Here is a 12,336-nt window from a genome sequence, read left to right on the forward strand (position 1 = left end):
TATTCATGATATCGACTCAAACGGCTCATTTATGATCCCATTCAGGAGGCACTACTGAGCCTGTGGTGTGAGGACAAGTTCTTCCTTTCCCCCTTCATCTCTCCCCCTCTAAGTTTACTGATGGTTTTCTGCTGTTCATCTGCCTCATCTGTCTCTCTCCAGAGTGGAGCGAGTGATGAGAGGCTAGAAACATAGGGTTCTCGCTCTCTCCCGCTCTCTTCGTCCCCCTTCTCCCTCGTTATAGGATTTTAAAGGAGAGAGGCCTCACCACGAGTCCCATACAGTACCCCCTCCAGTTCAGAAAGAGTCGGGGCATAGCTCATTAAGACAGATTCCTGGTCGGCCGCCCGCCGCAGCCACGCACAGCAACGCTGCACTGCATTCATTAATCACACACGCCTTTCAAGAGAACACTCAGTGGCAGCAGCACACGGCCAGTACGACGGAGTGGGATGAAGGGGGAGAGAGAGAGATGGACAGAGGGAGACTGAGCGAAAGCAAGACAGAGGGGCCCAGTGGTAGAGTTGGTCTGACTGGCTACAGCACACACAAGACACCACTATGCTACCCGTCAGCTAGAGGTCACTAAACTACCTGCCTGGCACCTGCTTTTCTCCTCACTGTACTTGACCTCCACTCCTCCTCTACTTCCTGCTATACTAGAGACTACAACTATAGGTCCTTCAGAAAGTATTCTATTCATACCCCTTAACTACACATTTTGTTGTGTTAGTCTGAATTTAAAACAGATTAAATGGGGGGGGGGGGGGGGGGGGGGGGGGGGGGGGGTTCTCACTCATCTACACACAATACACCATCATGTCAAAATGATAACGTTTAGAAATGTGTGCAAATGTATTGAAAATTCACTCCCCCAAAGCCAATACTTTGTAAAAGCACCTTTTGCCACGATTACAGCTTTGAGTCGTCTTGGTTGTGTTAGTTTCAGGATTTGGGGAATTTCTCCCATTCTTCAGTGCAGATTTTCCCAAGATCTGTTAAATTGGATGGGGTGTACAGCCATCTTCAAATATTTCCACAGATTGTCAGTGGGACTCAAGTCTGGGCTTTGACATTCTTGTTCTGAAGCCAGAAATAAGATCTTTGTGCATAAGGAACATTTCTGGAATCTTTCATTTCAGCTCATGAAACCAACACATTAGATGTTGCGTTTATATTTTTGTTCAAGTATAGTTCTCTTCCTCTTCCTGCTAAGCTGGCGAGACCACTGTGCTCTACCTGCCTTTCCACTCTTCTCCTCCCTCCCTCTCCTACTCAACCAAGTACTACGCTTCCCAATCCCAAATGTCCTACTCTTTCTCCACCCTCCCTATACTACATCTGTCACCAGCTGTCCTACTCTCCCCCATTCCTCCCTCTCCTCCACTCCACTGAGGCCAGTGGTGTAAGTCAGTCTTTTAATGACCTGTTTTCAGCTGGGAATGCCACGATAAGGAGTGTGACCGGGGAAATCTGAAGGAAGAACGGATTAGTGGGAAAGAGAATGAGCGAGTGAGAGAGGGAGACTTAAGTCCAGATTGCTCGTTTTCCTGTGACAGCTGGAATGAATGTTAAATGGCACTGTCTCATTCTGCACCATCCAATCAAACTGTCTGGTCAGCCTTATTATATAAATTGATTTGATAAAGCACACTCAAACCTAACCATGCAGAGGGTGCTTCTTTCCTCAGTGTGTATGTACAGTATCTGTTCAGATGTAGCCTCCTAAGTGTGTGTGCTTAGTAATTCATCTGAACTCTGTCTGTATAGCTGTCTGTATAGCTGTGCATGTTGGGGCTAGCAAAGGACCTCACCTCTATTTGCCAGTCAGACCCATCATGAAGGGTGATTCAATGCACAGGAGGAGGACAGCAAGGTAATACCCCAGTCATCAGCTTATGCCTGGATTACACAACCGCCAGTCATCCTTACGAGCCAGACAGACCAGGAGGATTCAGGTTAAGATGTTACCCTCGGATTCCCTTTTGGTCTCGTTCTTTTTCTCCCTTTCTGCATGCGTCTGTCGTTCTTTTTCTCCCTTTCTGCATGCGTCTGTCGTTCTCCCTCTCCTTACGTGTCTATAATTTTTAGACTTTGTTTTGTCTCTTTCAAACTGAAATATAATGAGTGAAACAAAGATGGCCAATTAAGACTAGGTCTCACAGTTGAGGAGAAGGTCCCTTAACTTCTCCAGGATAGAGGGCAGCATTCGGAATTTGATGAAAAGCATGCCCAAATTCAAATGCCTGCTACTCATCCCCAGAAGATAACATATGCATATGATTAGTAGATTTGGATAGAAAACTCAGAAGTTTCTAAAACTGTTTGAATCATGTCTGAGTATAACAGAACTTATGTAGCAGGCGAAACCCCGAGGACAAACCATTCAGTTTTTTTTTTTGTCACTCTTTTCAATGTGTTTTCATTGGGAATCCAGATTTCTAAGGGACTTGCTTGCCGTTCTTACCACTTCCACTGGATGTCAACAGTCTTTAGAAATTGGTTGAGGTTTTTCCTTTGTGTAATGAAGAAGTACGGCCATCTTGAACGAGGGTCACTTCATGTGTACTGTTTGATAGAGGCGCATGACCTGAAAGCATGCTTCAGGTTGTTTTCTTTCTGTATTGAACACAGATCATCCCGTCTTCAATTTTATCGATTATTTACTTTGAAAAATACCTAAAGTTGTATTACAAAAGTAGTTTGAAATGTTTTTGCAAAGTTTACAGGTAACTTTTGAGATATTTTGTAGTCACGTTGAGCAAGTTGGAACCGGTGTTTTTCTGGACAAACGCGCAAAATATATATGGACAGAATTAATCGAACAAAAGGACCATTTGCAATGTTTATGGGACATATTGGAGTGCCAATAGAAGCTCGTCAAAGGTAAGGCATGATTTATATTTTTATTTCTGCGTTTTGTGTCGCTTTTGCAGGGTTGAAATATGGTTTCCGTCTTTGTTTACGGAGGTGCTATCCTCAGATAATAGCATCGTTTGCTTTCGCCGAAAATACTTTTGAAATTTGACATGTTGGCTGGATTCACAACACGTAGCTTTAATTTGGTCTCTTACATATGTGATTTCATGAAAGCTGGATTTTTATAGGAATTTATTTGAATTTGGCGCTCTGCATTTTCTCTGGGACGCTTGGCGTAAAGCCATTTTGAATTAACAATAATTATTCATAATTGTTCATTCAATTGTTGTTCAATTGTTAATTCATTTTGAATTAACAATAATCCCACCAACACTTAGTGTTTAGAGTCCAATGAGAGCCATTCAAATTAGCCTACTCTCAGCCTACTTAACAGTGAATTTGAGGCACTCTTACAATGTAAAAATCCTCCAACCTTACAAAGACTGCCTCAATATCCAAGTTCTCACTACACACAGAAGGGCACACTAAGAGTTTTGCTGAAGCCTGTGCCAAAGTGGGCTCTAAAACATTACTTAACCGATAAACCATTTAAGTCAGAGTCAAGCCGACAATTCATTACATTTTTTAAGCAAAGACATCCATATCTGCCAGTCAAGTAAGTGTGTGTGTGTCAGCTCGCTTCTCTACAGTATATCATAGCTCAACATATAAGTTTCCCCTCACCACAGATCTAAAAATCAGATTACTCCCCCAATCCTAACCACAAGCATTAAAGTTATGAAAAAAGATCTGAATCTGTGCTTAGAGAAGGTCCTAGCCTTAACTAGCCTCCTCACCACCTTGTCACAGCACTACAGCATGCAATCATTGATTGGACTGGAGAGAGACAGAGACAGCAGCAGGATGCGATGAAAAAAATGAAAACGTAAAGCGGACCCTGTACTGCATGGCAGCCGGATGGGTGGTTGCCGATTGGTTGACAGTCACGGCAGCAAGGTGTTCTTACCATCAAGAAGCTTTCTCAACCGTTCAGAGAAGACTTAATAAGAGAATCAAGACAATGTTGCCAAATGAGCACCAAGTGTTTGTTCATGTGAACAAGGTTTTCAAGAACACACAGCTCTGTTTTGACAAATGATTTATATAAATCCTGGATTGCTGATTCTATGTATTGGCCTTTGAGGGGCTTGGAAGCCACCAGTCGGCCATATTGGCACTCCCCAGTAGGATCAGTCCTCCGTAGGAATGAATGGAATTCTACAGTATTTTAAATGTTTCAAGGACAAAATTGTACATATTTAAGTAGTTTTGTTGTAGTGGGGACAGTAACATATATAATCTCAAAATTAAATGTATAAGATTTTTTGTTGTGATTTGTCAATATATGTGTTCTCACATAATATAATTTAAGAGTATGCATTAAGGTGTAATAAAATAAAAGGTGGAAAAAAACAATATAGATACCATAATCAGCATAGCACCCCCTATCAGCCATCTAGTGTATATATAAATCATTTGTTTTGACACCTGCTACTGATCTGAATGGCACAGCTATTGCTGTGACCTTACTACTGCAACGACATCTGTATGTGATTTCTACTGCTGAATATTTAATGGAATGCAATCCATCTCATCGCGTCTCAAGGTTCTATGCAGAGCCCTACTGCTTGTTTACAAAATAGAATATGTAGCTACTTTTATAGTACCTCTAAATAGAAGGCTAATAAACTATGGTTATGTGTTGTGAAGTAAGCAATTATCACTTGCTTTGGCTATTGTACTAAAATACAAGAGTATAAATTACAACGTAGCAACAATGTATCCCACAGGGATGCAAACTGATTATGGCCCAAAAAGGTGAGCAAACATTTTTGCACAGAAACGTGAGAAATCTGTGTAAACTGCAAGAAAATGTGCCTATTTTCAGAATGAGTGTCACCATTAGAGGTTGACCGATTAATCGTAATGGCCGATTAATTAGGGCCAATTTCAAGTTTTCATAACAATCGGAAATCTTTTTTTTGGGAGGCACGGGTTTGGCTTATTTTTGTATATTTTTTTACACCTTTATTTAATCTTTATTTAACTAGGCAAGTCAGTTAAGAACACATTCTTATTTTCAATGACTGCCTAGGAACGTTGGGTTAACTGCCTCGTTCAGGGGCAGAACGACAGATTTTTACCTCGTCAGCTCGGGGGATTCAATTTTGCAACCTTACAGTTAACGAGTCCAACGCTCTAACCACCTGATTACATTTCACTCCACGAGGAGACGGCTTACTGCATTCACGTAACAGGCAAAGGTAAGTTGCTAGCTAGCATTAAACTCATCTTATAAAAAACAATCAATCATAATCACTACTTAACTACACATGGTTGATGATATTACTAGTTTATCTAGCGTGTCCTGCGTTGCATACAATCGATGTGGTGCGTATCGTTGCTCCAATGTGTAGCTAACCATAAACATCAATGCCTTAAATCAATACACAGAAGTATATATTTTTAAACCTGCATATTTCGCTTATAGAAATCCAGGTTAGCAGGCAATATTAACCAGGTGAAATTGTGTCACTTCTCTTGCGTTCATTGCACGCAGAGTCAGGGTATATGCAACAGTTTGGGCTCCCTAATTTGCCAGAATTTTACATAATTATGACATAACATTGAAGGTTGTGCAACGTAAGAGCAATATTTAGACTTATGGATGCCACTCATTAGATAAAATACCGAACAGTTCCATATTTCACTGAAAAAATAAACGTATTGTTTGAGATGATAGTTTCCGGATTCGGCCATATTAATGACCTACGGCTTGTATTTGTGTGTGTTATCATGTTATAACTAAGTCTATGATTTGATAGAGCAGTCTGACTGAGCGATGGTAGGCAGCAGCAGGCTCGTAAGCATTCATTCTAACAGCACTTTCATGCGTTTGCCAACAGCTGTTTATGACTTCAAGCCTATCAACTCCCGAGATTAGGCTGGTGTAACCGATGTGAAATGGCTAGCTAGTTAGCAGGGTGCGTGCTAACAGCGTTTCAAACGTCACTCGCTCTGGGACTTGGAGTGGTTGTTTCCCCTGCTCTGCTTGGGTAACGCTGCTTCGAGGGTGGCTGTTATCGTTGTGTTCCTGGTTCGAGCCCAGGTAGGAGCGAGGAGAGGGACGGAAGCTATACTGTTACATTGGCAATACTAAAGTGCCTATAAGAACATCCAATAGTCAAAGGTTAATGAAATACAAATGGTAGAGAGAAATAGTCCTATAATTCCTATAATAACTACAACCTAAAACTTCTTAACTGGGAATATTGAAGACTCATGTTAAAAGGAACCACCAGCTTTCCTATGTTCATGTTCTGAGCAAGGAACTTAAAACGATAGCTTTCTTACATGGCACATATTGCACTTTCTTTCTTCTCCAACACTTTGTTTTTGCATTATTTAATCCAAATTGAACATGTTTCATTATTTATTTGAGGCTAAATTGATTTTATTAAGTATTAATGTATATTAAGTTAAAATAAGTTCATTTAGTATTGTTGTAATTATCATTATTACAAATAAATAAATAAAATAAATAAATAAATATCGGCCTGATTAATTGGTATCCGCTTTTTTTGGTCCTCCAATAATCGGTATCAGCGTTGAAAAATCGGTCGACCTCTAGTCACCATACCTACATTTTCACTAACGATGTGATACCAAGCCAAGTATCACAGTACCGAGCACTCTCTTTCCACAATGACAAAATGTTGCCGTTTTAAAGCTAGTTCCCTGCAACTCTATACATTTCACCATGGGGCGGAGAGAAAATGTTAGTTTCTTGCAGTTCTATACTTTTTTGTGATGGGACTGGGAAATAAAAAGGTAATGTGTTTTAAAGCTAATTTCCTGCAATTCTGCACATTTTGCCATGGCTTATGCCATGTTCTTATGCTATCTGAGAAACTCAAAATCAATGGGGGCCTCATGCCATGACATTTTTTGAATTTTAGATTCTCCCTGACTGTCTACTTTTTATTTTTTTGTGATCTTGTTTAAAGATATAAAATACTGAAAGTAGTCATTTTTGGGAGTGCCGACAACTATTTAGCAGCGGTGGCACGCCTAAATGCTAAATTAACATAGGGGAAACGGCAGGGTAGCCTAGTGGTTAGAGCATTGGGCTAGTAACCGGAAGGTTGCAAGTTCAAATCCCCGAGCTGACAAGGTACAAATCTGTCGTTCTGCCCCTGAACAGGCAGTTAACCCACTGTTCCTAAGCCGTCATTGAAAATAAGAATTTGTTCTTAACTGGTAAAGGTAAAATAAAAAAATCTAACACTGCACTTTTTACTGTACGATCAAAAAGGCTACTGCAGAAAATAATCAGATTTACTCACATCCATACCTGTGATTGGGCAGAAGGAATGTAATAAGGAATATAAATACATAATGATCTGCAATTTCATTGATGCAGTAAGGGGACAACACACTAGGTCTAAATGAAACCATCTTTAGCATACCTTTCAGACAACTTTACATACAGCTTCACTCTCCCTCCCTCACGAATTTACTCCCTGTCCCACACATCCTATTTCCCTCACACACCAACCCCCCACACCCTAGCTCACCATCACGGCTAAATAACATTTTAAACTTATGGAGAATGCACAGAAAGAACGGACAGAGAGAAGTAGCTGATTTGGCTAACGGCTGGTTAGGGGATGCGCCTGGCTGTTCATAGCAGTGACACGTGATATTCGATGAAGCACACATCACTCAAAGGGTGATACACTGCGTTTTACGGATCGTCACGATTCACGTGAATTATTTATTGAGATCAAAATGGTGGATATCGCAGAAAAGTGGTGAGTTAACCTTAATGGCAGCTCAAACATCCCTTTATCCAATTACAAAAACCAGACAGCATCTAAGGAGACAGGAGATGCAACAGAAATTAACTAGCTCTGCTGCTGGACAAATGTTTGTTTCCATACCAGCTGGTGTCTCATTTAAAATGTGTCCGAACCAACCGGCACAACTGCTTTCTACATCAATGTGGAAACTCATTTGCTCACGTTTTATTGATATAGTGCGAAAACGAGAGAGAAACTAAATCTAATGAGTAGTGGAAAATAAAAAGCTTCATTAAATGTGAAAATTGGTCAGAGAATTTAGTACATCTGTCTCTGGCCCTGCATCACAACCTCCAAGGTTAACATACATGTACAGCTTTGAGACGCAGCAGAGACCGCGCCACTCGCCATGCTGCGCCCCTCGCCGCAAAATTAAAGCAACATAATAGTTTGTGTGTGTGTGTACATTCCGTGACCTTGGTGCAGCTTTGTAGAGATCTGGCACCGTTTCCAAATAGGTAGTGTTAACTGTGTTTGTAGTGTTGTTTACAGACATTCTGGCAACACAAACTAGAGAAGCGGTTCCCCGTACAAACCACTCTCTACCCAGAGAAGCGGTTCCCCGTACAAACCACTCTCTACCCAGAGAAGCGGTTCCCCGTACAAACCACTCTCTACCCAGCGAAGCGGTTCCCCGTACAAACCACTCTCTACCCAGAGAAGCGGTACCCCGTACAAACCACTCTCTACCCAGAGAAGCGGTACCCCGTACAAACCACTCTCTACCCAGAGAAGCTGTACCCCGTACAAACCACTCTCTACCCAGAGAAGCTGTACCCCGTACAAACCACTCTCTACCCAGAGAAGCTGTACCCCGTACAAACCACTCTCTACCCAGAGAAGCTGTACCCCGTACAAACCACTCTCTACCCAGCGAAGCGGTTCCCCGTACAAACCACTCTACCCAGAGAAGCGGTTCCCTGTACAAACCTCTCTCTACCCAGAGAAGCTGTTCCCCGTACAAACCACTCTCTACCCAGCGAAGCGGTTCCCCGTACAAACCACTCTACCCAGAGAAGCGGTTCCCTGTACAAACACTCTGCCAAGAAAAAAAGATGGGTTCTACGCTGATAAAACCTGAACTAATTAAGTGGAAAATAAAGTGCATAAACCAAAATACAGAAGCAAGGGTTCTGTGCTTACCCATGTGGAGAGGGCCCATCTTACCTTTGGTGTGTGTGTGTGTGTGTGTGTGTCTGCATGCTTGCCCAGTCAGAGTGGGTCTGTCTTACCTTTAGGATGTCCCGGGTCTGTGAACTCGTACTTCCCCATTCCCACAGTCCTCAGCATCTGCAGCCCGTTGGGCCCTCTAGGATCATCCTGATAGGCTACTAGAGTAGACGGAAGCGGCGGCACCAACTGCCCATTGGTCAGAGGCAGGACGGGGGGCTGTATGAGGGGGTGCGGCATCAGATGACCGTTCCCCATCACATTTTGGTTGTGTTGGTTGGGGTGTGTCCCACCCGGACCCCCTGAGGTGGAGGAAAGGGGCAAGGAGGCGACAGGGGGCTGGGCCAAGGGGTAGGGTGGCATGTTGAGAACCATGGGGGGGGGTTGGTGTGAGGTGGAGTGTGGGGGTAGCTGGAAGTGGGCTGTCATTAGTGGGTGGGGGTGGGGGGGCATGGGGGATTGGATGGAGGGGGTCACACCTATGATGGGCGACTGGACAGTGACACTGTGGCTGAAGGAAGGGGGGCGGAGGGAATAGGAGTGGGGAAGGAGACTGGATTGGGTCACTGTTACTACTGGAGGTGCCCACGTAGGACCTAGAGAGAGGGGGGATAGAGCAGAAAGAGTTTTGATTATTATTACATTAACTAATAACAAGTATCCTTTTAGCTAGCTCAACAAATGTCAGACTGTACAGAGTGGGCTAATGTTCCAGGTTCCATGAATGAGACCAGGAAAACAAATACATGTACCTGTAACGCAGAGACAAGTAAAAGTTGGCTGGTTTCAGGTAAAGTCCTCTTAAATCGAATTTAATAAACGTGTTTCCCCAAAAGGGTCAACTATCTGGTTCATTACAATTGCTTTGTTGAAAAATATTAAATCAGTTCTCATTAACTATATAAAAACAGTTACATTAAAAATATATACTATGGTTGTCTAACAGTACATATAGATATTTCTAATTAATATATGTGCGAAAATAAATACTAATCACTTACAAATAGCGCAAAGGGTATGCTATCTAGAATGTATAACCATCTAATCGTGTGCTTGTTTGTCCGACACAAACAGGCTCACCACTGTAGCAGTGTAAACATAAACGTTACCCAATGCTACACAATTGACAACAATGACTCCCGCTAGCAGTGCTTAAACTACCAGTTAAACCAATACAAGTACGTAGCTACATCGACGCATATATTATAGGCTAGGGCTAAACTAGCGCCCAGCATGAGGCTAGCTAGCTAACTTTCGAAGCATTATATTACGGAAAATAAATAAATTACTAAAACATCTAAACTAGAATGATTCAATTGTGCAACATAAGTATATAACCTGAGGCTTGGATGAACAAAATAAAGTAACCCGGAGTTTAAAAATGTACTGTATATTTACAATTTAGAAAAGTCCGCGACGCCATTTTGTTTAGATTTGCATCATGTCATGGGCGTATTCATAACGCCGAATCTGTTGCAAAACGTTTCTTAAACGAAACGAAAATGGATCTAGCTACCTGCATTTTCCAATATAAACTCTCGTTTTGCGTTTTGCAACTGTTTGAACTAACGATTACACACCTAGCGTGGCTCCATTACTGACAATTCCATTGTCAATGGGGATACTTGGCTAGCATTTTCTAGCTTCGACAAACTCAAAAATGCACCTTAATCATCACACAACCCATTAAATAGTTAGCGAAACATGTTATCGTACTATGTCGACGTATATTGTGTATAGTTATACATTACACACCTGTAAAACAGGATACACTTTGAGACAACGGGAAGTAGGCTGGTTTTTCAGGAAAACTTCCTTCGATTGAGGAAGTGAGGTCACCATCACCAGTTTAAACAGCATCGCATTAGTGGAAACCAAAACTGTTCTTAGGGCAGGCCTGGTTATAGCGAGATACTGTATGTTCGAGTCGCGTCGTGGACAAATTTAGCATTTTACCTAACTTTAACCTAATTATCATAACCTGCCACGTTAATTATCCTAACATGCTACGAAACGTCACTTCTGCCAGTCGAAATCGGCAACTGCCCTGAGAACAGTCTTGGTTTTCACTAATGCGATACCGCCCAATGTAAAGGCCACCAACCAACAGATCTGCTGACTCCATCTAGATAGTGACACCAATACACTTCAGTGCATATTAATGCATAAACCTGGAGGAATCCAATAAATAAATAAAAATTTTAACTAGGCAAGTCAGTTACAATGACAGCCTACCAAAAGGCAAAAAGCCTCCTTGTGGGGACGGGGCCTGGGATTTAAATAAATAAATGTAGGACAAAACACACATCACAACAAGAGAGACACAACACTACATAAAGAGACCTAAGACAACAACATAACAAGGCAGCAACACATGACAACACAGAATGGTAGCAACACAACAACATGGTAGCAGCACAAAAACATGGTACAAACATTATTGGGCAAAGTCAACAGCACAAAGGTCAAGAAGGTAGAGACAACAATACATCATACAAAGCAGCCACAAATGTCAGTAAGGGTGTCCATGATTGAGTCTTTGAATGAAGAGATTGAGATAACTGTCCAGTTTGAGTGTTTGTTGCAGCCCGTTCCAGTCGCTTGCTGCAGCGAACTGAAAAGAGGAGCGACCCAGGGATGTGTGCGTTTTGGAGACCTTTAACAGAATGTGACTGGCAGATCGGGTGTTGTATGTGGAGAATGAGGGCTGCAGTCGATATCTCAGATAGGGGGAAGTGAGACCTAAGAGGGTTTTTACAAATAAGCATCAACCAGTAGGTCTTGCAACAGGTATACAGAGATGACCAGTTTACAGAGGAGCATAGATTGCAGTGATGTGTCCTATAAAGAGCATTGGTGGCTAATCTGATGGCCAAATGGTAAAGAACATCTAACCACTCAAGAGCACCCTTACCTGCTGATCTACCCTAGTAAAACTGACTATCCTACCGATCCTCGACTTCGGCGAAGTCATCTACAAAATAGCTTCCAATACTCTACTCAGCAAACTGGATGCAGTTTATCACAGTGCCATCCGTTTTGTTACTAAACTATACCACCCACCACTGCAACCTGTATGCTGTAGTCGGCTGGCCCTCGCTACATATTCGTCACCAGACCCACTGGCTCCAGGTCATCTACAAGTCCATGCTAGATAAAGCTCCGCCTTATGTCAGTTCACTGGTCACGATGGCAACACCCACCCGTAGCATGCGCTCCAGCAGGTGTATCTCACTGATCATCCCTAAAGCCAACACCTCATTTGGCCGCCTTTCCTTCCAGTTCTCTGCTGCCTGTGACTGGAACGAATTGCAAAAATCGTTGAAGTTGGAGACTTTATCTCCCTCACCAACTTTAAGCATCTGCTATCTGAGCAGCTAACTGA

The 12,336-nt window shown here is 42.3% G+C and overlaps 1 protein-coding gene across 8 annotated transcripts in view; it reads right to left on the minus strand.

Moving 5' to 3' along the window:
• The window catches only part of LOC109866319 (kelch-like protein 29), a 385,773-nt gene that overhangs the window by 110,795 nt on the left and 262,642 nt on the right, over nt 1–12,336 (minus strand). For 5 of the 8 annotated variants that reach the window (XM_031800806.1, XM_031800805.1, XM_020454929.2 and 2 more), the window contains one exon: nt 9,014–9,547. In XM_031800806.1, the coding sequence (XP_031656666.1) occupies nt 9,014–9,547 (534 nt within the window). Of the gene's footprint in view, nt 1–9,013; nt 9,548–9,703; nt 9,827–10,531; nt 10,626–10,706; nt 10,810–12,336 lie in introns of those variants that run through there. The other 3 variants (XM_031800809.1, XM_031800812.1, XM_031800811.1) reach the window with 3 other exon arrangements.

This window comes from Oncorhynchus kisutch, linkage group LG21, assembly GCF_002021735.2.
Source record: "Oncorhynchus kisutch isolate 150728-3 linkage group LG21, Okis_V2, whole genome shotgun sequence".
NCBI classification, from domain to species: domain Eukaryota; kingdom Metazoa; phylum Chordata; class Actinopteri; order Salmoniformes; family Salmonidae; genus Oncorhynchus; species Oncorhynchus kisutch.